This window comes from Carcharhinus amblyrhynchos, chromosome 9, assembly GCF_965287045.1.
Source record: "Carcharhinus amblyrhynchos chromosome 9, sCarAmb.v2.hapA, whole genome shotgun sequence".
In the NCBI taxonomy this organism is placed as follows: domain Eukaryota; kingdom Metazoa; phylum Chordata; class Chondrichthyes; order Carcharhiniformes; family Carcharhinidae; genus Carcharhinus; species Carcharhinus amblyrhynchos.
Window position 1 is genome coordinate 73,430,585 of NC_137332.1, and position 24,523 is coordinate 73,455,107.

The following is a 24,523-nucleotide window of genomic DNA, read 5'->3' on the forward strand; positions in this document are numbered from 1 at the left end:
TTGTAAAAGCATTACTTTGCATTGGTGAAGGAAGTGAATGAGCAATCAAGCAGACTGCCTTGGCCTGGGTTGTTGAGCTTCTTCAGAGTTGTTGGAGCTGCACTCTTCCAGACTAGTGGTGAGTAGTTGATGATGGATGGAAAGTAATTGCTGAAGCAGCTGAAAATAGTTAGGCCTTGGACAGTGATGTCCTCGAACTATGATTGGCCTCCAAATGTTCAGTCATGCCAAGGTACATCTCCACAAATGCTTGCTGCTCTTTAAGTTGTAATTCTCCATCAATGAACCCAATAGGCTGCCTCAAAACTGCAGGACATCTTAGTTAAAATCAGACTTGATCTGATATCTAGCTACCAATGCTTTCTAAAAAGGGCACAAGATTCTGAACAGGAATGTGAAAACTAGCTAAATGTTCCTATCTTATTTTCAAAGACACTGGCATCAACTATAATATCCCAACATACATCCCAGCCAAGGGGAGTTGAGGCATTAGAGCTTCCAGATTTTCAGGAATTAATTCCACACTAACTGAACCACTAGAGGAGCTATGGAAATTCAATATTAAGAGCAGAATAACTTCAGAAATTAAATCTATTCATTTTGTGCTGTTCCTACAAAACTCATACGTGGTGCAGCACCATCAGCAGGCAGCGGGACAGACAAATAGATTGGGAATGGGAAGAACAGGAGGAAGGATCAGAAGTGGGGTCAGGGATGCGATACGCAAGACACAAACACTCTGGTAAAGGATAGGAGCGAACTAACTCTCTCAATGGGATGTTCTGTGCTGTGTAGAAAGTAAGGAATCTCTCATTTGTTCCTCCAGGTTCCAAGCGAAACAAGGCTCCTGTTCACATTCACTGCTCAGCTGGGAGGTGGAAAAAATAAAGGAAAAGTAGTACAATGTTGCTCGCCCTCTGTTGCAAGTCCTGCTATTGTGATGTCAGGGAATAAGAATGAAGGAATTTGCACTGCACTATTGATCCAACTGTCAATGTCGCATGTCAGACTGAAGAAGATTACTGTGTCCAGACCAGTTTGCCATCCCTAATTTTCAGGAAATGTCTGGTGTAGATTCTCTTTTGCTGTGAAGTCAACAAGTGCATGTTTTGTATGTGTTATCATTCAATGCAGCGTCACAAATGGGATAGCATTTGAAGGAATTCAAGAGGTGTGACCAACAGGAACAGGGTTTGCGTATTGAATGGATTAAGAGCAGAAATGGTATTAAGGCAAGAAAACCTAAGGATTTGCGTATTGAATGGATTAAGGGCAGAAATGTTGTTAAGACAAGAAAGCTTAAGCACTAATCGTGGAAATCACTGGAATTACAGAAAGGAATAAAGGGATTTCACTGGTAGGCAGAGATCAAAAATTCTCATTACCAACAGAACAGCAATTGAGGCACAAGTCCTAACATTTTGCTCAATGTAGGTGGATGACAACTGGAGCTAATATTTATCAAATGCATTGGCAAAGATTGTAAAGACAAAAGAGATAGAGAGTTATGGTATGTGCCTACTTTAGGTGTGCAAAGCAGCCACAGTGGCACTTTAATTACTGTTGCAAATATCTAGTTCAAGGTTTGTGTTTTAGGGAATTGAAAGTTTTATCTGCAGAAAATGGGATAAATGCAACTAAAACAAACTTAAAAAGGTTGGGACCTTGGGGACTTAGAGGTTAACAGACAGAAAGGCAAGATAATTAAAACATTGGGCTCAAGAAAGGGCAGCTCAAAAGGTGACCCATGTTTATTTCATTAAGTTAGAAAAGAGGAGCTATGAAACAGCAAGTGGATTTACTTAGCTAAAGAGCTGGATGTCAGTAAAGCCTGGCATAGAGTAATCTTTTTGTTATTAGGCCTACATTAGCTTAAAAGCATTTAATTAATCCTGAAAGGCTGGAAAACCCATTTACTTCATTAAACCAAAAAGTAAGTTGTAAATGAGGGATTAGTTTAAGGATAACCCAGAGCAGACTACCTCATCCAGACATTGGAACATTCAGATATGAAAACCTCCGTAATAGTACAACCTAGATATCTAACTGATATTATAGCCAGATCAATGGATTTGCTCATAAGGGCACATTAATCATGATGTTTCAAATAAAATGAATACATCCCGTGTAATCATTTGATACACAATTGACAATACTGAAAAGAGATCTCCCTATTTTCGAAAAATGACAAAATGTTCCAGTTCCCAAACTTCAGCAGCACAAGCAGATGAATAAAAGCAAAACATGAATGAATGCTGGAAATTTGAAATAAAAACTGAAAACACTGGAAATAAGTCTGTCTTTCCTCAGGGATGCTGCCAGAGCTAATGTTTCAAATCAAACGTGGCTGTTCTTCAGAACTGACGGATGGGTATTAGCTACCAAATTGCTCAATTGTAGACTGGAAAAGTGGTCCGGTCTTTGCCATTAAACATTTTCTTATACACTTAACTGCTTACGCTTACTATGCTACGATCCGCTATGCGCAATTTGTGAACTTTGACAATATGTGCCTACAGTATCACACAAAAAAAATGTTGCAATGGCACCTCCAAGTTGTTCCTGGAAGAATCATTTTATGTACAATTAACACAGATTATGGGCAAGTCCTTCTGGAAAAGCAAAGTTTTAAAACAGTGGCTGAATATCCAAAAGTTAGAGGATGAATCGTTTGGATTCAAGTGTAATAGCTCAGATAACAGACATATATGTAGCCCAAGTACAAGGCAATAAGAAACTTGTTCGCTCCATATACTTTCTCATGGCTAGTTATTTATTGATTGATGGGAGGAGAAAACCACACACACAAGAAAAAGGCTTATCAAGTACAATTTACCTGGAGGGCTCCAAGGAGGTCATACATGTTGACAGGGGGTAAGGAAGCTAGCATATCTTCACCAGAACAGGCTAAAAGAAGAGCTGCTTGTTGTTCTACATCATCTGGTGAGAGGTGGAATCCTGGATTTAGTCCAGCAGTTAGGGGCATCCCAGGAGGAGGGCTATGTCAGAGGAAAGAAAAAATTAAGATTATATTTCTTGACATAAAAATACTTCCATTCCTACAGAGGATACAAGGTGGGTTGGGACTATTTACCATATTAGTAACTAATATATCGGTACTTGGCTTGAAACTTAAAATATGCACTGTGCCACATAAAAGATTGCATCTTTGAGTTTCATTTTTTTAAGCAGAACATTCAAGTGAAAATTATTCCAAGCCACTTTACATTTGCTTTGTGTGAAGTTAAGGAGGCTCAGCTTGGATGCTGCCACAATGTTAGGATTAAATGTTTGTAAGGGAAAAAAAATTACAGCAGAACAGGCAAACATTTAATTGCTGGGAACATACCATAGGATAAATCAAAAGAATTAATTTCCCATTACAGATTAGGTGGGAATGATTCAACAGTTGAAATTATATCATGATTAAATACAATCATAAGTCTGGAAGTTACTCAGCAACTTCATGATTTGAACTCTGTGATTTCAGTGCCCTCATGTGGTCAAACTCAGTAGTGTTCTACATCAATTGATGCAGCAAACAATAAATAGCAACAAAATGCCTCACCTACATTTACAGAACACGAACGTAGAAACATGTCCCATAGGTATGAAGAAAAGGAATGGAAATTAAAGAGTTGAATTTAAAGTAGGGTCTTAAAGGAATGAGGTGTGTGTGTGTTGCGGTGGGGGGAGGAATGCACAATACTGGTGAGAGGAATGGAGAATTCGGATTTGTAGTGCTACAGCAGATTATAGATTGTATTCAAATCCTTCCGTGGCAAAAGAGGGAAGTTATAAACTGGACACACTGGGAGACTGGGAATCAATGCAGCTCAGCAACTCAATAGATGAGCAGGATTTCATGAGGCAGAATGAAGATAGCAGAGTTTTGAATGCGCTGAATTTCACGGAAAATGGAGGATGATAGGTTAGCCAGGAAGGCAGTCAAGTAATTGAGTCAAATTAAAATTAAAATGTGAAAGAATGAAATAAACTGACAAATCAAAACACAACTGTTATTTTTCTACTTTTGCATTTGACAAGGAGCTAAATGAATCAACAAAGAGTGAAATCCAGATGTCAAAATGGAAAACTGATTTGGGCAGCTTTGCAGAGAACTATCAGAGACAACCTGAGCTCTTCTGCAAGACCTGACCTAGCTCACTTCCCACTGCTGACCTACTTTGGTTCAAGCCAGACTGCACAACTGCATCACATACAGCAGAATATATAATGATTATAGAATCTGCACCGCAGCCTCTACTTCTCCAAGTACTGCAGTAAACATGCATACTGAATCAGTTCTGTAGAGGAACAGCAGAAGTACAATCCCCTTGTAGCCATTACCCCTGTTTCAGAAAACATTCTGGAATGATGTGACAATAATGCCAGGGGCTGACAGTAATAGTGGTAGTGTTACCAGCCAATTAATCCTTAGGATGCTGATAAATTTGATCTTGTAAACTTACTCCTGTAGAATTAATATGGTATTGTCCACTATGATAATTGAACTTCTTGCAAACCATTTGAATCTGGCAAAGGGGAGAATTGGTCTCCAATTAGTTTTTGGTAAGTTTCAGATACAGTTGATTTTTATCTATTACTTCTATACTTTGACCAGACTTGCAAAGTTATTCAGAAAAAACTGAAACACTCCAGAAAACACGACAAAAAACCTTTATCTTCATCTTGAAGCAACACTGGAAAACTTGAAGCTTTGGCTTAAGCAAAAGACAAGAGGAGTTTGATCTGGAAATGAGGAGACTGAAATCTAGCTGGCTGCCTACTTGCTTGTAAGGCATGTTAAAAGATTAACAAGTTCTAGTCCGACTGTCTAAATACATTATGGGATAAATATTCAACTTGCCACCCAATTGTAAACCTGTTGCTACAGATCAGCAAGTCTAACTTTCATCTATCAGTTTTACATTCAGGTAGCAACTTGAAAATCTACTTCTATGTCCTTTTAAGACCAAAAGGGACTCTCAATTTTTTCCAAATTGGATCCTGCATGGGAAAAGACATTTAAAATCAAAGCTATTATGTAAACTAAATTTCAGTGCCGTAAAGCCTGGTTTAATATTGTGGGAGGCTGTGAGCAGGAGGGCGATCAAGCAGGAGATAGGCAGCGAGCAGAAGTGTCCTCAAGCGAGTCACAGGAAAGAGGGCCAAGTATTAATAGATATTCTTCCCCCAAAACCACTGTTCCTTCAAGCATGAGGAGAGGCCTTACCCTGTACTTGCTCCAAAATTGCAGTACCTGGGTTATGCAACTCCACACAGGTCCCAACATGAAACAACTCTAAAGAGGAAGTCCTGATGCAAAGTGCTCCCATATCCACAACATTAAAGCTGAACAACGCTGAAAGAGCAATTTCTGTTCAGCAGTTACCATTTGATTTGAGCTAACTCTATTCTCCTTTTGTGACTTTGATATCAATTCTGATCATTTTATTCTCTTTCGGTTGAGATGTTAAACCAATGACTGCTCTGAGATATAAAAGATCCTATGCAGGGGAAACTTCCCGGTATTTTGACCAATAATTATTCCTCAACATCACAAACAGATAGTTTAGTCATTTAACTTGGTGCTATTTGTGGGATCTTGCTGTGCACAAATTGGCTGCAGCTTTTTTTGACATTAGAAAAGTGACTACATTTCATTGGACGTCAAGCCAAAGAATCAGCTTTGGAACATCCCAAAATTAGGAAAGAAGCTGAATAAGTACCGAGCTTTCTTTTTGTATAACCCAGCAGAATGAAACTTTGGGTCTGGAGGATCAGCAGCCGTTTATTGCAAAATTATTAAGTTGAGGAGTCAATTGCACTCTCAATTCTAAAAAAAAATGAAAAAAATTAAGCAATTGGAGAGATTATTAGGAATGATAAATTCTTCTTATTTGTTACACCTCATGTTACTTTCAGGTCTTCTAGATTCCCCTAACTTTATGCTTATCCTATTTTCTTAAAAGAATGAAAATCTACACACATTCAAGATTGTACTCACCAGTCAATAATATTGTTGTAGGCAATAATGCTGTTTTTTAAATATGGCTGGGGGTTTACAGTACTCCCAAAAGCATACTTAAAATGGCCATCACGTAAACGGTATGATCTCCTCCTGGATATCACAGCTGTCAGAATGTCCTTCAGATGATTCTATTGGAAGAAGCACAAAGGCATAATATGCCCATTATTTCAAGGTAGAGCTGCATTTAATCTGTCTGGTTCCTTTAAAGCAAATTACTGCGGAAGCTAGAATCTGAAACAAAAACAGAAAATGCTGGAAAATCTCAGAAGATCTGACAGCATCTGTGGAAAGAGGATAGAACTAAAGTTTCGAGTCAAAATGACTCTGTCAGAGTTGAAGACAATAGAAGGTATGATAGTTATACTGTTGTTAGGGTGGGAGGAGAGTGTGGGACAGGATTGACAAAGATATCAAGACAAAAGTCAAAGGGAATGTAAACAGTGGTGACCATGGCCAAGAAGGATGCTGTTAGCTGCCATTAAGAGATCAGAATATGTAAACGGCAGAACGAAGTTAAGCAGAGTGTGCCAAAGGACAACATGAGACATGTAATAGATGGGCCTAGTAGAATGGGGAGAGAAGAGGCCATTGTGGGGGGGGCGGTGGAGTTGGAAAGTGAGATTTTAAAAAAGATTTTATTTGGTTCCTATATGGACACAGACATTTCTGCTTTGGATTTCTTTTTCTTCTTCTTCAAATTATTTTTTGTTTCTGTTTTAGTCCACTGCCAAGGTTAAGTCCTGTAATATTCCTGAGAGTGTTTCTCATTTGCCAATATAAAATACATAGTATACTTAATTAACACAGATAATCCTTTAAAAATTCAGCTATGCATGTTACTCTGCATTTACATTCATTGAATTATTCCTGTGCTCGAAGATTTTGCTTTAAGTTTTATCAAACAAATATATTAGCAGATTTTTCTTATAAACAAATATTAGCTTTTTACTGTACTAAACTAATTCTAACAAATAGCTCACATCTGCTGCACTATGCTATGATGCCAGTAACTTCCTTACAAAAACTGTTCTTTTCTCCTTTCAGTGCAAGGATGCATTCTGGCCCAACTCTCCAACAATTCCATAGACTCATTGAGCTGAAAGAATCAGGGTAATAAAACAGTGAATTGAAATAATTACCACATTTAAAAGCAATTAAATGTGTATTTGAACAAATCCTTTAAGAAACTTACCTTTGATCTTGGCTCATTTGAATTTGATTCTACTTGGTGGGAATTGTTACACTAAGAAACCATGCAAAATGGTTTAAGGATTGCAAAAATGATCCTGGATAGGTGCCAAAATAACAGGGTAGTTGTTATGGGAGACTTTAACTTTACAAATATCGATTGGAAAAGCTATTGCTCAAGCACGTTAGAGGGGTCAGTTTTTGTCCAATGTGTGCAGGAAGGTTTCATGACACAGTATGTAGATAGGCCAACAAGAGGTGAGGCTACATTGGATTTGGTACTGGGTAATGAACCAGACCAGGTGTTAGACTTGAAGGTAGGTGAGCAATTTGGTGATAGTGATCACAATTCGGTTACGTTTACCTTAGTGATGGAAAGGGATAGGCATATACTGAAGGGCAGTAGTAATAGCTGGGGGAAAGATAATTGTGAGGCTATTAGGCAAGATTTAGGATACATAGGGTGGAGTAGGAAATTGCAGGGGCTGGGAACATCTGAAATGTGGAGCTTATTCAAGGAGCAGCTACTGCGAGTCCTTGATAAATATGTACCTGTCAGGCAGGGCGGAAGTGGTCGAGCGAGGGAACCATGGTGTACTAAGGAAGTTGAATCTCTGGTGAACAGGAAAAAGGAGGCTTATGTAAAGATGAGACGTGAAGGCTCAGTTAGGGCACTGGAGAGTTATAAATTAGCCAGGAAGGAGCTAAAGAGAGAGTTAAGAAGAACTAGAAGAGGACATGAGAAGACTTTGGCGGACAGGATCAAGGAAAATCCTAAAGCTATCTACAGGTATGTCAAGAATGAAAGATTGGTTAGAGCAAGATTAGGGCCAGTCAGAGACAGCAGTGGGAAGTTGTGCGTGGAGCCTGAAGAGATAGGAGAGGCACTGAATGAGTATTTTTCGTCAGTATTCACGCAGGAAAAAGTCAGCGTAGTCAAGGAGAATACTGCGATACGAGGTAGTAGACGAAACGGGATTGAGGTACATAAGGAGGTGGTGTTGGCAATTCTTGAGAGTGTGAAAATAGCTAAGTCCCCTGGGCCGGACAGGATTTACCCTAGGATTCACTGGGAGGCTAGGGAGGAGATTGCAGAGCCTTTGGCTTTGATCTTCATGTCGTCATTGGCTTCAGGTATAGTGCCGGAAGACTGGAGGATAGCAAATGTTGTCCCCTTGTTCAAGAAGGGGAGTAGAGACCACCCTGGGAATTATAGACCAGTGAGCCTTACTTCTGTTGTGGACAAAGTTTTGGAAAGAATTATAAGGGATAGGATTTATAATCATCTAGAGGGAAATAAATTGATTAGGGATAGTCAACACGGTTTTGTGAAGGGTAGGTCGTGCCTCACAAACCTTATCGAGTTTTTTGAAAAGGTGACCAAAGAGGTGGATAAGGATAAGGCAGTTGACGTGGTGTATGTGGATTTTAGCAAAGCATTTGATAAGGTTCCCCATGGTAGGCTATTGCAGAAAATGCAGATGCATGGGATTGAGGGTGATTTAGAAGTTTGGATCAGGAATTGGCTAGCTGATAGAAGACAGAGGGTAGTAGTTGATGGGAAATATTCAACCTGGAGTGCAGTTACAAGTGGTGTACCTTAAAGATCTGTTTTGGGGCCACTGCTGTTTGTCATTTTTATAAATGACCTAGATAAGGGTGTAGAAGGATGGATTAGTAAATTTGCTGATGACACCAAAGTTGGAGGAGTTGTAGACAGTGAGGATGGATGTTACGGTTTGCAGAGGGACATAGATAAGCTGCAGAGCTGGGCCAAGAGGTGGCAGATGGAGTTTAATACGGAAAAGTGTGAGGTGATTCACTTTGGTAAGAATAACAGGAGTACAGAATATAGGGCTAATGGAAGGACTCTTAGTAGTGTTGAGAGCAGAGAGATCTCAGGGTACATGTGCATAGCTCCCTGAAAGTTGGCACCCAGGTTGATAAAGTTGTTAAGAAGGCGTATGGTGTGTTAGCTTTTATTGGTAGAGGGATTGAATTTTGGAGCCATGAGGTCATGTTACAACTGTACAAAACTCTGGTGCGGCCGCACTTGGAGTACTGCATACAGTTCTGGTCGCCGCATTATAAGAAAGATGTGGAGGCATTGGAAAGGGTGCAGAGGAGGTTTACCAGGATGTTGCCTGGTATGGTGGGAAGGTCTTATGAGGAAAGGCTGAGGGACTTGAGGTTATTTTCATTGGAGAGAAGGAGGTAATGAGGTGACCTGATTGAGGCATACAAGATGATCAAAGGATTGGATAGGGTGAACAGTGAGAGCCTTTTACCTTGGATGGTGATGGCTCCCACAAGGGGACATAGCTTTAAATTAAGGGGTGGTAATTATAGGACGGATGTCAGAGGCAGGTTCTTTACTCAGAGGGTAGTAAGGTCGTAGAATGCCCTGCCTGCAGTAGTTGTGGACTCGCCAACTTTAAGGACGTTCAAACGGTCAGTGGATAGGCATATGGATAACATTGGAATAGTTTAGGTTAGAGGGTCATTAGATTGGTTCCACTGGTCGGCACAACATCGAGGGCCGAAGGGCCTGTACTGCACTGTAATGTTCTATGTTCTAAAATCAGCTAAGAAACTCTGCCATCGATAAAGCTGATTTATTGAAGCATAGTCTTTTGACTCATTGGTGATTGTAGTATGAGTTGCTCTTTAGCACTTGCATTCTTACCACAGTTAGTGTGGTACACTTTATTGAACCCAAAGCTAGTGTCTAAAAGTGCACTGCACGTGATTCAATGGCTAGCGCATGTTCCTGAGTCACAAGGTCATTGGTTCAAATCTCAGATCCTGGAATTTGCAATCTTGACCAATACCTCACTGCAGTATTGAGGGAGTGCCGCTATGTCAGAGGCACTGCCTTTTAGTTGAGACATGAAACCAAGACTCTGTTTGCACTCTCCTGGATGCATGAAATCCCATGGTATTATACCAATCAAGAGCAAGGTAGTTCTCCCCAACATGCTGATTAACACTTATCCCTCAAGCAACATCACTGAAAAAAAGGTCATGATCACCTGCCTATTTTTTACAAACTCCTGTACACAAGCTGGCTGCCTGGTTTACTCCTTTACAATAGTAAGTAAACTTCAAATAAACTTCACTGGCTGAAAAACATTTTGGGATGTCCCAAAACCATGGAAGGTGCTATGTAAATAAGTCTTATTTGCAGGAAGTGTTGAACATGCAAATATTATGAGCAATTGCTGCAACTAATGGGCCTATAAGCTTATAAACTGTGATATTTCAATATTATTAATCGATTAAAGTCAAAATCCACAAATCTATGCCATAGTCTTTACAAGTCTTCATTTGAGGAAGGGAAAAAGAACATTGACTAGAGCAAACTACCAAATGTAAACAGGCCAAGTCATATAAAAAAACAAATTAGAGCTGCCAATTGGTGCTACAGCATACTGTTGGTGTAATTTACCCTGCCACACAATGAACAATGTAGAATCAGGCCATAATTTCCCCACAGGTCTGTTCCAATTCTGACTTGGATGTCTCAGATGAACACCCCATAGTAGCTCCTTTAACACAATAAAAAACATTCCAAGCACTTCATAGAACATAGAACATTACAGCGCAGAACAGGCCCTTCAGCCCACGATGTTGTGCCGACCAGTTAAAAAGCAATGACCCTCTAACCTAAACCAAACCCTTTCCATCCATAAACCTATCCACGGATCTCTTAAACGCCCCCAAACTAGGCGCATTTACAACTGCAGCAGGCAGGGCATTCCAATCCCTCACCACCCTCTGGGTAAAGAACCTACCCCTGACATCCGTCCTATAACTACCACCCCTCAATTTAACGCTATGCCCCCTCGTGCTAGCTTTCTCCGAGGAAAAAGGCTATCACTGTCCACCCTATCTAAACCTCTAATCATCTTATATGTTTCAATAAGGTCCCCTCTTAGCCGCCTTCTTTCTAACAAAAACAACCTCAAATCCCTCAGTCTCTCCTCATAGGACCTCCCCTCCATACCAGGCAACATCCTGGTAAACCTCCTCTGCACCCTCTCCAAAGCCTCCACATCCTTCCTATAATGTGGGGACCAGAACTGCACACAATACTCCAAGTGCGGCCGCACCAGAGTCTTGTACAGTTGCAACATGACGCTGCGGCTCCTAAATTCAATCCCCCTACCAATAAACGCCAAGACGCCTTCCTAACAACCCTATCTACTTGATTCCCAACTTTCAGGGATCTACGTACACATACACCTAGATCCCTCTGTTCATTCACACTATTCAGAGTCCTACCGTTAGCCCTATACTCTACACATCAGTTATTCCTGCCAAAGTGAATTACCTCACACTTTTCCACATTAAACTCCATCCGTCACCTCTCGGCCCAGCTCTGCAACTTGTCCAAGTCCCCCTGTAAACTAAGACACCCTTCCTCACTATCTACCACACCTCCGACTTTGATGTCATCAGCAAATTTACTAATCCACCCAACTATACCCTCATCCAGATCATTTATAAAAATTACAAACAGCAGTGGCCCCAAAACAGATCCGTGAGGCACACCACTCGTAACTGAACTCCATGATGAATACTTACTATCAACCACCACCCTCTGTCTCCTATCTGCTAGCCAATTCCTGATCCAATTACCTAAATCACCCTCAATCCCATACATCTGCATTTTCTGCATAAGCCTTCCATGGTGAACCTTACCAAACGCCTTACTAAAGTCCATATATACCACGTCAACTGCCTTATCCCCATCCACCTCTTTGGTCACTTTCTCAAAAAACTCAATAAGGTTAGTAAGGCACGACCTACCCTCCACAAAACCATGCTGACTATCTCCAATCAATTCATTACTCTCCAAATAACTATAAATCCTATCCCTAATAATTTTTTCTAAAACCTTACCCACAACAGAAGTAAGACTCACCGGTCTATAATTCCTGGGGAAGTCTCTGTTCCCCTTCTTAAACAATGGGACAACATTCGCTATCCTCCAATCTTCTGGCACTATACCTGTGACCAACGACGACCTGAAGATCAGAGCCAGAGGCTCTGCAATCGCCTCTCTTGCCTCCCAGAGAATCCTAGGGTAAATCCCGTCTGGCCCAGGGGACTTATCTATTTTCAAACCCTCAAGAATATCTAGCAAATCCTCCTTATCAACTGCAGTACTGTCCAGTTTACAACCCTGTAACCCAGTGTTCTCCACAGCTACATTTATGTCCCCCTGCGCGAACACCGAAGAGAAATATTGGTTCAATGCCTCTCCAATCTCTTCCGGCTCCACACACAAATTCCCACTGCTGTCTCTAACTGGCCCCAATTTTGCCCTAACCAACCTTCTGTTCTTAACATATCTATAGAATGCCTTGGGATTCTCCTTAATCCTATCAGCCAAAGTCTTCTCATGTCCTCTTTTAGCCCTTCTTAACTCACTCTTTAACTCCCTCCTAGCCAATCTAAAGCTTTCTAGTGCACTACCTGAGCCCTCAAGTCTCATCCAGACATAAGCCTCCTTTCTCTTTTTAACCAGCGAACCAGCTTTCTTAGTGCACCACGGTTCCCTAGTTCGACCAATTCCTCCTTGCCTGACAGGGACATACATATCAAGGACTCGCAGTAGCTGCTCCTTGAAAAAACTCCACATTTCGGACGTTCCGAGACCCTGTAGTCTCCTAGTCCAACCTATGCTTCCTAATTCTCTCCTAACAGCCTCATAATTACCCTTCCCCCAGCTAAAACTACTGACCCGAGGTTCATGCCTATGCCTATCCCTTTCCATCACTAAGGTGAACGTAACCGAATTGTGGTCACTATCACCAAAATGCACACCAACTTCCAAGTCTAGCACCTGGTCTGGCTCATTTCCCAGCACCAAATCCAATATAGCCTCACCTCTAGTTGGCCTATCAACATACTGAGTCAAAAAAACCTTCCTGCACGCTTTGCACAAAAACTGACCCCTCTAATGAGCTAGAGCTATAGCTATTCCAATCAATATTAGTAAAGTTAAAGACCCCCATAACAATTACCCTATTACTTTCACTCCTATCCAGGATCGTCTCCGCAATCCTTTCCTCAACCTCTCTAGAACTTTTAGGAGGTCTATAAAAGACTCCCAACAGGGTGACCTCCCCTCTCCTATTTCTAATCTCAGCCCAAACTACCTCAACAGACAAGTCCTCATCAAACTTGCTCTCTGACACCGTGATACAATCCTTGACTAATAATGCTACCCCTCCCCCACTTCTACCTCCTTCTCTGCTCCGACTGAAGCATTTGAACCCCGGAACCTGCAACAACCATTCCTGACCCTGCTCTATCCATGTCTCTGAAATGGCCACAACATCAAAGTCCCAGGTACTGATCCACGCTGCAAGTTCATCCACTTTATTGCGAATACTCCTCGCATTAAAGTATACGCATTTCAAACCCTGCTCCGCTTCACCCCCACGATGCCGTGCATTGCAGTCCCCATCTATGCCCCCCTCACTTTCACCCCCGCTACTCAGGATCCCACCCCCCCTCTGAATCAGTTTAAACCCCCCTGCATAGCCTTTGCAAATTTTCCCCCCAAGATATTGGTTCCCCTCTGATTCAGGTGTAGACCACCTTCCCCAGAATGAGCCCCAATTGCTCAAGAAGCTTCAAGAGAACAAAATTTCCTTCCAAGCCACGAAGGTGATATCTGGACTTATGACCAAAATCTTGGTCAAAGACACAGATTTTTAAGTCGGAAAGATAGGAGGTGGAAAGATGGAATTTGACAGGTTAGGAACTTGGGAGCTTAAAACACGGCCTCGGAGCAGCAGCTAAAATTGGGTTGAGCAGAGGTTGGAATTGGAAGAACACATATCTCAGAGGGTTATAGGGTTGAAGAACGTTACAGAGATGGAAGAGTGAACCCAGAGAACTTGAAAACAAGGATTAAAAAAGTTTAAAAATTAAAGGTTCAACTGAGAACCAACGTGGGTCAGCAGGCATAGAGCTTTTGGTTGAAGGGATCTGGGGTAAGTCAGCACATGGACAGCAGAGGTTAAGTTTATGGAAGGTAGAAGTGCGTTAGAATAGTCAAGTCTAAATTGTAACATTGTTGAAGTGCTTCAGCAGCGGATGAGCTGAGACAAGGACATAACCAGGCAATATTACGGAATTAGAAGTAGGCATCTTTAGTGATTCCACAGACGTGTAGTCAGGAATTTATTTTGAAAACAAATACCTGATCTCGTCGGTAGAGGGTGATGAGGGTACAGCAAGACCCTCACCACAGGGACATTAAAGTTTGGGATGGAAGGAAAAAAAGGACAAAAAATATAATTATTTGAATTAACTATTATTAAAAACACTAATGATATCGTAAACTTAATTTCATTTATAACGAAAAGCTAATTTTATTACAATACCTCCACTGCATGCACCACAGCTGTCACTGCATCTTCAGCTACATTGTCCAGTCCACATTCATAAGCTGTTACTATCATCCGACCTTCTAACTGGCCTCTTGTAGGAAGCACCATCGTATGAGTGCAAAATTTCACATCATCCTCTTCTTGAGGATCCTTTGCCACAAAGTGTTGTGCTCCTGATAAAGGATTCTGCGGTTGAAAACGATGCTGGAGAAAAATATATTAACTTATTGAGCACAATGACACTTCGTAATTGGCATTTTTGTACACTTTATAAATTCTAAGAATTTTTCATGCGTATACACACACAAAAATGAAAGATGGAGTCTTTTGACCATGGCCGTTCATGGAATCCTTACAGTGCAGAAGGGGGCCATTCTGCCTATTCAGTCTGCACTGACAACAATCCCACTTAGGCCCCTTCCCCGCAACCCCACATACTTACGCTGCTAATCCCTCTAACCTACGCATCCCAGGGCATTCAGAGGCAACTTAGCATGGCCAATGCACCTATCCCACACATCTTTGGACTGTGGGAGGAAACTGGAGAACTTGGAGGAAATCCACACAGACATGGGGAGAACGTGCAAACGCCACTCAGACAGTGACCCAAGCCAGGAATCGAACCCAGGTCCCTGGAACTGTGAGACAGCAGTTCGAACCACTGTGCTACCATGTCACCATTGCAGGTATCATTTTAAGATAATTTCATTCAGGGCCTTATTCTTGAAAAATGTTAACCACATTTTCAGAGTCTTTATGACCTCCACCATACAGATCCACTGAAAAGAAATATAGTCTATATCTTCCACTGTTGCATCCTTTTAAATACACTCTAATGTAATGTATCTTCAAGGAGTGTGTGATATAATTTCAGTCTAATACAAGTTCAATTATATTTCAAAATAATAACTATAAATAATTTTAAATCTGTTTTGCTTGTGAATGTCCAAAATCCAAAAGCAGGTAAGCGCAATTCAGGAGAATAGATGCATTAAAAGCCTGTAGTTTTAAATAATTACTTTATAAAACTACAACTTTTTAAAAAATTCATATTCCGTCATAAAGATTTACCCAAAAATGTGGTGAAACTGCACATATGATAAACCATGGTTCATACAAACAAATATTATGAAACACTGTAGCCAGGACTATCCCTACGCACAAGTTGTTGTCCATTTTTCTTAGTCCCAGCTGTTGTATCCTGCTGCCCTCAGTAAGCCACACAAAATTGTCTGATTCTAGCTCTTCTTTCAACAGATAAAAGAATAAATAAAATTGATAAACTATACAAAATAAAAGATGTTTCACAAGGAACTACTCGCAACAAGATTGATGTCAAATACAAGTTCATAAAATATAGGAGCAGAATTAGGCCATTCTGCCCATTGTGTCCACTCTGCTATTTGATCATGGCTGATATGTTACATAAGAACATAAGAACATGAACATAAGAATCCTCATCCCCAGTTTTCTGCCTTCTCCCCATAACCCTTCAATCCGTTGCCAATTGAAAATCTGTCTAACTCCTCCTTAAATTTGTCCCAGCATCCACTGCACTTTGGGGTAGAGAATTCCATAGTTTCACAACCCTTTGTGAGAAGTAGCTTCTCCTCAACTCTTTTAAATTTGTTACCCCTTATGCTAAGACCTCTTGGCCTACAATGCCCCACAAGAGAAAACTTCTACTCCTCATTCTTCTAAATTCCAGACCAAAAACTGGAGGAAGGAGGTAGAAATTATGACTGAAAATAACTCACTTCAAATTTTGCCCGTAGGGATGGAAACTTTTTTTTGCTTTTAGGTTTACCAGATTTTGCATTGGATGGACTGGTCCACAGTAGTGAAGTACCAACATCTGTAAAAGGAACAACACAAAAAATATATAAGTGCACTTGATTTTTCAAAGAAGATAGGGTTGATAATGTTGAATATAAGTGACTCAAATTGCCCTGCAAGTCACACGGGAAATTTAGTAACAGCCCCGTCAATCAGATCACGGCAATTTGAAGAAGTGTATGAAATATATCACAACATGATTTAATATTTTGCAGGAAAACTTCTGCTTCACCTTCTTTAGAAAAAGATCTTGGTAATGGAGGTAAGGCTGTCCCAGCTGGGGACTTGTGTTGCTAAACATGCTTCCTAGTACTACAACGAGTGACTTCAAAAAGATTGAAATTTTCATCCTGTAAATCAACGGTGGGCAATCTGTAGCCCAGGGGCCACATGTGGCCCATCTGGGTTGTGTGTTCAAGCCACGATACATTTTGTTCACTATTGCCCACGTGTGGATTTGCCGCATTCCACTGGTTTCCATCCATGTAGTTTTTTCCTAATGGCATGACTGAAGTGAAACACACGTAAAACGAAGGCAAGTGAAGTGAGGTAGATGCATGCTGATTGCACAGAACATTGACTGCGAGAGCCACGTGCTCTCTGTGTCCAAAGCATGAATATTGCTTTGTTTTTACCATTTGAAGTTGATGACATAAATGATTAAGCATTTTCTATAACTTGTCATGAAATATTCAGCATGTATTCAATTTTATTATTAGGGCCACAGCTAGTCAATACGCCTGATTTCAACCTTGCAGCCCATTGAGATGGAGGGGGACCACTCATATCACCCAGTCACTAAACTGGGTTGCCTACCACTGCTGCAAATCATTCCGTGGAGATGCCAGTGGTGGACTGGGGTAAACACAGTAAGAAGTTTCACAAAACCAGGTTAAAGTCCAACAGGTTTATTTGGTAGCAAAAGTCATTAGCTTTTACCTGATGAAGGAACAGCGCTCTGAAAGCTAGTGGCTTTTGCTACCAAATAAACCTGTTGGACTTTAACCTGGTGTTGTGAGACTTCTTACTGCAAATCATTTCAACAGGAGGCAAAGGGTTCATCATGAATTAGAAGCCACAAGGATTGGGAAAAGATTTAGTCCCAGTTGCCCATCTCTTTCATAAAGTATCCTAAGAGGGGAAAGATTTTTTCAGATCAGGGCATCTTTGTGAAGTCCTGGACTTCTCTAGTTCAATAGTGCTTATGGCTCAACCTATTTTCAAGCACAATAGTCATTCACACTCAGTCTAGCAGGAATTTTATTTGGAAAGGGAAATGGGAGCAGAAACAGAGACTTTAAATCAAATCATTGGCCATAAAGTTTACTTATGACATTGAATACTTTCAATGGATTTGATTACCAGATTCATTTTGGATTCAATTCTTGGATTCTCAATTACCTTCCTCCTAAACATGGAACCAAACTCAAGTGGCAAAGTAAAAGGGTACTTTATTTTTTAAACTGATAAATGCAACTTCCAGTTTCACTTTGATGACAGTCCCCTATCTGAACCCAGATATTTTTGAATCACATGAATGAGTAATTTCTGTTCTCTTTAATCTGAAAATGTGGGTTGAATTGAGCAGTAGCTTTGATTTTTCTGTTTCAAAGCCAAACTGAACATTCAAAGGCATTGACAGTACATTCCAGCTTTCCAAAGATGGAATTTATCATTTCAATCCACCATTCATCTATGCATCTTGGACTGACACAAATACCAGAAGAAACATTATGCAGATAGTATACATTACTCATTTCAATGTATGGTGGTACAGTGGCTAACACTGCTGCCTCACAGCACCAGGGACCCAGGTTTGATTCCGGCTTTGGATCACTGTCTGTGTGGAATTTGCACAATCCCCCCGAATCTGTGGGATTTCCTCCAGGTGCTCCAGTTTCCTCCCACATTCCAAAGTTGTGTGGGGGTTAGGTTGATTGGCCATGATAAATTGCCCCTCAACGTCAGGGGGATTAGCAGGGTAAACATATGGGGTTACAGGGATAACACCTGTGTGAGACTGTTGTCGGTGCAAGTTCAAAGGGCCAAATGGTCTCCTTCTGCACTGTAGGGATTCTATGATTCTAATGATCTGGTAGAAAGACCAAATTGAAAAGAAATTCTACTCAAGCTTGAAACTGCAACAATTACTGGAATCAGTTCCATTAAATTTTAGAAATACCCACACAGTTACGTGATATGCACAGTATAACTTACAACTCCATTGCCCTGGAAAATCCTAACCGTGCCTTTCCCTTATTAAGCATCTATTTTAAAGAAACCAAACTATGGATCAGTCTATGCTGGAAACAGGTCGGGTAGAGAAAGGCAGAGTTAATATTGCAGCTTTTACCAACACTGCTTTCAGACCATTTTGTTTTTGTTTCTCTGTATCGATTTGGCTGGAATTTAATGTTGAAATTGCAAAATTTATGAAGTCCATAATAATTCAACTTTGAATTGCATTAAGTGACACTGCCAAGATGAAATGGAAAAGCAGAAATTAGCAACACCTCCAAAAGAAACAGGGTTTGGCTGTGCATAAATGAGTAAAAAGCTTCAACAATGAATACATAAAACAAGTTTCTTCAAACAGTTACATTATTTAAACTTTTCCATTCCCACATACCTGGAGCAGAAATCATGATCTGACATCTGGTGAGAATGGCAAGCAAGAAGTCATTGTGGGAATGCACTGGAAAACAAAATCATTTTTTCCTGTAGTATTACCATTTTAAGTCGACCAATGTTGAATGCTAAATGAACAGAGAGAAGTGGTTACAGGAGATTCATTATCTAAATTCTGCGCTGTTGAGCATGGGCTAGTCCAAGAGTTTAGAAGCCATTTTAGATTTCCACTGTCGTTCTGCAACAGCAGTTTATCTGTTAAATGAGCAAGTTTACCAAAACACAGCATCATATAATTGTCTTGAAAGAACGAATTAGAGGTTCCATAGATCTAATGTGTAAAGTAATTTGCTATGTATTTTATTGCTATAAAGTTTTTAAATAAAACTATCTTGTGTCCTTTTGTCATAAAAACCTCAAGTTCTTTACATATTGTATTTCCCATAACAGATTTTGATAGTTTCTGTAAATTCTTCTCCCACCTTCTCCGTTACTTCAATAGTTCTGATTATGTTCCCTTCTGCTAACTTCCCACATTGGATGCTCCTGAAGCTACTACCTTGGCAAGATATTACTTACTGTTGAGTTTGCAATAAGTGGCATCTAGTCCTGGCCTAACAGATGATTGATTCAAGCCAAAGTCAGCTTCAAAATGCCTCAAATATTCAACCCTTGTCTTATCACAAGCCAAATACCACAGAAGCAAATGACAAGTTTGATCAGAGTTTGACTTTTACTAGAATATGCCAGAAAAATTGAAATCAGAAGTCAAATTTGGCTGGAAGATTACATATCAATTATGCACATGTCTATAAATACGCACATCAGCAGGTTCCAGGAATTAAGTGATAATCTTGGGTTGCAAATCCCCAAATCTTGACACCTTTCACAAATGACATCAACTGCAGTTTACCTGTTATTTTTAAAGAGTTCGTGGGTGTGCACATCAGTTGCTTGTTAAACTCACTGCAACTGTTAGAGCTTACATCTAAGAGCCTAAAATAAATACCTTTCAAGAAAATGATCATTATTATTTCAATGCCAATTAGCCTCTCTGGCCCAGAAAGAGAACTTAAACTGTTTGGTTTCACTCAGGTAGTAAATTCCTGCTTTTACCTCCCGTCTCTTTTCCATAATCCCTTCGTAATTTCAGTACCTGATTTGACTCTAATTCACCTTCCTATTCTATCTCTTCCTTTTTCAATCCTTTAAATCTCATTGGTTAAAGAGATAAATTGTCAGTCTCATCATTCACAGAGGTCCCAGATGCTCAGATATCCTCTGTGCCATTATCAGCTCACATTTCCAGCAAGTTTTTTCAAGTTAAAGAAGATGGGGGGAAAAATAACTGCTGGGGAACAACAATAAGATGCCCTAACCCAGCAAGGTTCATCACCTAATTTATTGATTTGATATGCACCATCCAGAAATCTCAATTGCTATATGGTATACTCTCTGTTTGGATGCTACAATGCAATATTGAGAAATTTGAGTCCCACAGGAACAGAATGAAAATAATTCTCTCTCCCTTTCACCAGATGTTATATAATTCTTCACTGTTTTTCCTACTGGCTGACATGTGAAGTACATTGTCATTGTGTATCATGTGCTGCATTTCCAAAGAGCAGGATTTTTTAAAAAAATTAAATCCCGCACATAGAATTTGTTTACAGCAGCAAGTAATTCCCAGCATCCCAAAGCCCAGGCAAACTGTCCAACTCAAGCTTCAGGCTCCTGTCAGAAGACCACACTAACGTCAAGGCAGGGATGGAGGATTGGAAAAAAAGGGCAAATTTTTTTGCAGTGTTTTAAAAATTAAAAGTCTAATGGGGTGATTTACCAAAAGTATTCTAAGTGCCAAACAAGCATGAAAATGGGAGAGAATCTCGCCTTTTTTCCAGTGAGAGAAATAATAAAATCTTAGCACACTTAGGGGAAAAAAAGAGGGAAAGTGTGATGCTCGCCAGAAGGGGAGTGGACAGGGTCAATTCACGCTGACTGCTAGAGGGCACTTTTGCACATGTGCCATGATCTTCCACTGAATGAATTGGGAGACTGTCACTTCCCCCCAACCCACATCACCTCCCCCACCCTCAATCGGTACTCTGACCAAGTTGGCACTGCTCCCCCACCACCTCAATGGCCCACTGACAAGGCCATCACATCAGATCCCAGTTGATGGGGGGGGGGGGGGGGGGGGGGCATACTTGATCCTCACTGGCAAGGACCTTCACCAGCAAGGTCATTAAGGCAAGTGAGCCCTGATGATTACATCCTGGGCTCATTAATAATATTTAAATAAGGATTTAAATATTAAAATCAGCCTTGCACCTTTTGCCAGCAGAACAAGGCCAGTAATATCACAAGTGAGAAACCAGGCACGAAACAGGCTTTTCACCTCCCTCGCGACCATACCAGCTTGCCACGCTGATTTGCATGACGAGCTAGTAAGATCGCCCCCTAAAAATTTATGGTAGAGTTTAATTTTTTAATCAGAGTTGCAGACTTTATCTATCAGTTCTTGATGTAATTTTTAGCTCTACAAACTAACCAGAATATAGGAAGAAATAGCATTCCAAAATAACTCAGAAATTATCTACCAATTAGATTAGTCAATTTTGTATTTTTATGGGTACAGGGATGGTAATTTTTTTAAAATCAATGAATTTGATTACAGCAGTTCTTTCATTGGCACTTCTTGATACTTTTTCATTCACGTTGGTCTGGATTTTAGGTTATTGGCAATCATTCACTACTATAAATCTGACAGCAACGTCCAACAACTGGAATGTATATTGCACGTTTAAATGCGAAAAACAGGAAGTTGCTGTTCCAGTTTCCCTGTTCCTCCAGAAGCTTTGCTGTAACTGTATCTCAAGAGACTTGCCATTGTCATAGAAATACATGGAAGAGCATCCACTTGTTGTATTTACATGAGCAACATCCATTAAACATGCCAATGACATTCTCCATTTTAAATATATTGACAACCTGACAGTTATCAAAATGTCTAACAGTCACATTGCATCTCACATGCCAGCTGTTCTTGAGCAACTTCACAATGGATCTTGTGCATTGCAGTGCAAGTAAATTTTTAAAATCATGCTCATTCTTAATTACTCCCAAACAACCCCTCTGGCACTGAAAATCAACTTTTACAAATGCACAATTGTACACCTATAAGTTTAAATTATTGCTGGAAATTTAAAATAATTTTTAATGTTATTTGCCTTTTCTTCCCCCCTTTCTCTATTTCACTTCCCGTATATGATTTAGCAACTGTAATTGACACATCCTGATTCACAGTCTTCCCCACTTATTAACAATATTTCAATCTGACTAGTTAAGGAAATATACATTTGCTTGCCGTGTTCACATAGGTAGATTTCTAATAGTGCAAAGTTCTATCACAAAAGCCCATGTGATGAATGAATGATGCCAATAGTTCATCACTTATTACAAAATCCCGGCCATCTTTGATTGATACCCAATTGTAGTTAATTGAGTGAATTTCAATTTTCTATCAACATACATCTAATGTTCTGCAACATTATATCCTCAGGTGTGATGAACATGTTCTATTACGCTACTTTCATCAATTTTCTGCACACCTAGCCACAGGTTATGATTCACATTTGACTACAGCCTTCATGTCTTGCACACAAATGACAAATCTCCATTTTAACCTTAGTGAGAAATGGTCAAACAAAATCTTGGCAAGGCTTACCCCCATCCTATCTCTGCAGCATTCTCCTGCACCACACCTTAGTTGGTTCATGCCTTGTACCCTTCATAGACTTGCTGATTATGTATTCGCCTTCAAACTATGCTTGCAACATTGACTTGGGCTATTCTTATTCTGAACTTTCCTATCATGTCAATCTCCATATAACTGTCCTCACCACCTAAAGGTGATCAAATAAGGCTCCAAGAGACTAGGAGACATACCACCCACACTCCAAACTCCACCTCCCCTCAACAATGCATTTCATCAACAATGTTGGACAGTTAGGAACTCATTCCACTCCTCTTTGATCATTTTCATGAATTCCACACTTCCTCCACAAGCCAGAAAATTATTCAGTAGATCTAAATTTGCAGAAATAAGAAATTGGCTTAGTTTTATGATTAGAGTCTATGCTAACATCACTACTAGTCTTATACATCAGTTCTCTTACAAATTTGCTGAACCTAAATTAATGCATTATACACACAATGAATAGTCCCAGGAAAGTACAAAAGGACTTATGTCATTCCTATTCCAAAGCAGTCACTCACCAGCATTGACAACTAGTGTTCAATTCCTCCAACTGACTGTTCCTCCAAAATCACAGAAATCTTATAGCACAAGGGACAATGGAAGTAAAGCTATACAGCCTTGACCCCAAACAGTCTGCAAATATCAAAAGGTGCTCCAACTTCACTTTGCCTGACCAATATTCTGCAAACAATTCATCTGCATGCTGACAGGTCAGGGCCAATTTCTTCATTGATGTTTAAGGGCTTCAAAGTACCCAATTACACTAATCATAGGATCACCATCTCAAAGCTCCTACAAATGAAGCCAATTCACCTTGTTTCTTGAATAAATAACTTAATTCTAAATCAGAAAGTATATCAAATTAACCAATAAAGTGTCCAGATGGATGTGCATACATGCTGGAGTCGTCAAGGAACTAAGATGGGAGCCACAACATTCCTTGGCATCATCAATGAGGCTAGCTGCAGAAATGTTGACAATGACATTCACCACTTTAAATATATTGACAACCTGACAGTTATCAAAATGTCTAATAGTCACATCGCATCTCACATGCCAGCTGTTTTTGAGCAAGTTCACAATGGATCTGTAGAAAATGGAATATACCTCAACCCTATAAAGTGAGAGATTTTTAACATCAGCTTTGCTTAAAACAAACTGGCCTCTCCCAAAACTGTCATTGAATAATGTCACAATACAACTTCATAACAGATCTTCCATCCTTCAGAAGCTGAAATATTGTTCTCTCGAGGTGATCTTGTAATCATTTTCACATCTTTTTTCTTTAACCTGTTATGGAAAATGGTGCACCCACATGGTTGGGCAGAATTACAAAACAGTAATGCAAAGCCACTGAAAGTGTTCAGAAAGAGGCTTGCAAAGTTTTCCATAGCCCATTACCATAGTTATTCAGATGCCTTACATAGTGCAGTATGGAGTCAGCTGAGAACAAACCCCATCAACTCTGTCATTATTACACAAGGTTACAGCCGAGTTCCAAGCTGATCTCACAGCAGCTACCATCTATAGAACACCGAACAACTATCAGAATTAAGATGTAAAACAACAAGATTTACATCTTACTTTGCCTGGCATGGTGGCACAGTAGTTAGCACTGCTGCCTCACAATGCCAGGGACACAGATCCGATTCCCAGCTTGGGTGACTG

General features: G+C 40.2%; 2 protein-coding genes across 4 annotated transcripts in view; one reads left to right on the top strand and one right to left on the bottom strand.

Moving 5' to 3' along the window:
- Positions 1-2,815, top strand: part of LOC145347941 (uncharacterized) — a 79,057-nt gene extending 76,242 nt beyond the window's left edge. For all 3 annotated transcript variants that reach the window (XR_013887878.1, XR_013887876.1, XM_080195929.1), the window contains one exon: positions 827-2,815. Coding sequence is in view for 1 of the 3 variants with exons in the window: in XM_080195929.1 (XP_080052055.1) it covers positions 827-1,051 (225 nt within the window). In the remaining 2 variants the exon portion in view is untranslated. The remainder of the gene's footprint in view (positions 1-826) is intronic.
- The window catches only part of LOC145347940 (transcriptional adapter 1-like), a 55,528-nt gene that overhangs the window by 16,746 nt on the left and 14,259 nt on the right, over positions 1-24,523 (bottom strand). Inside the window, exons 3-7 of the mRNA XM_080195928.1 lie at positions 19,097-19,162; positions 16,389-16,486; positions 14,626-14,835; positions 6,011-6,162; positions 2,837-2,999 (exon numbers count right to left, since the gene is read on the bottom strand). Coding sequence (XP_080052054.1) covers positions 2,837-2,999; positions 6,011-6,162; positions 14,626-14,835; positions 16,389-16,486; positions 19,097-19,162 — 689 coding nt within the window. The remainder of the gene's footprint in view (positions 1-2,836; positions 3,000-6,010; positions 6,163-14,625; positions 14,836-16,388; positions 16,487-19,096; positions 19,163-24,523) is intronic.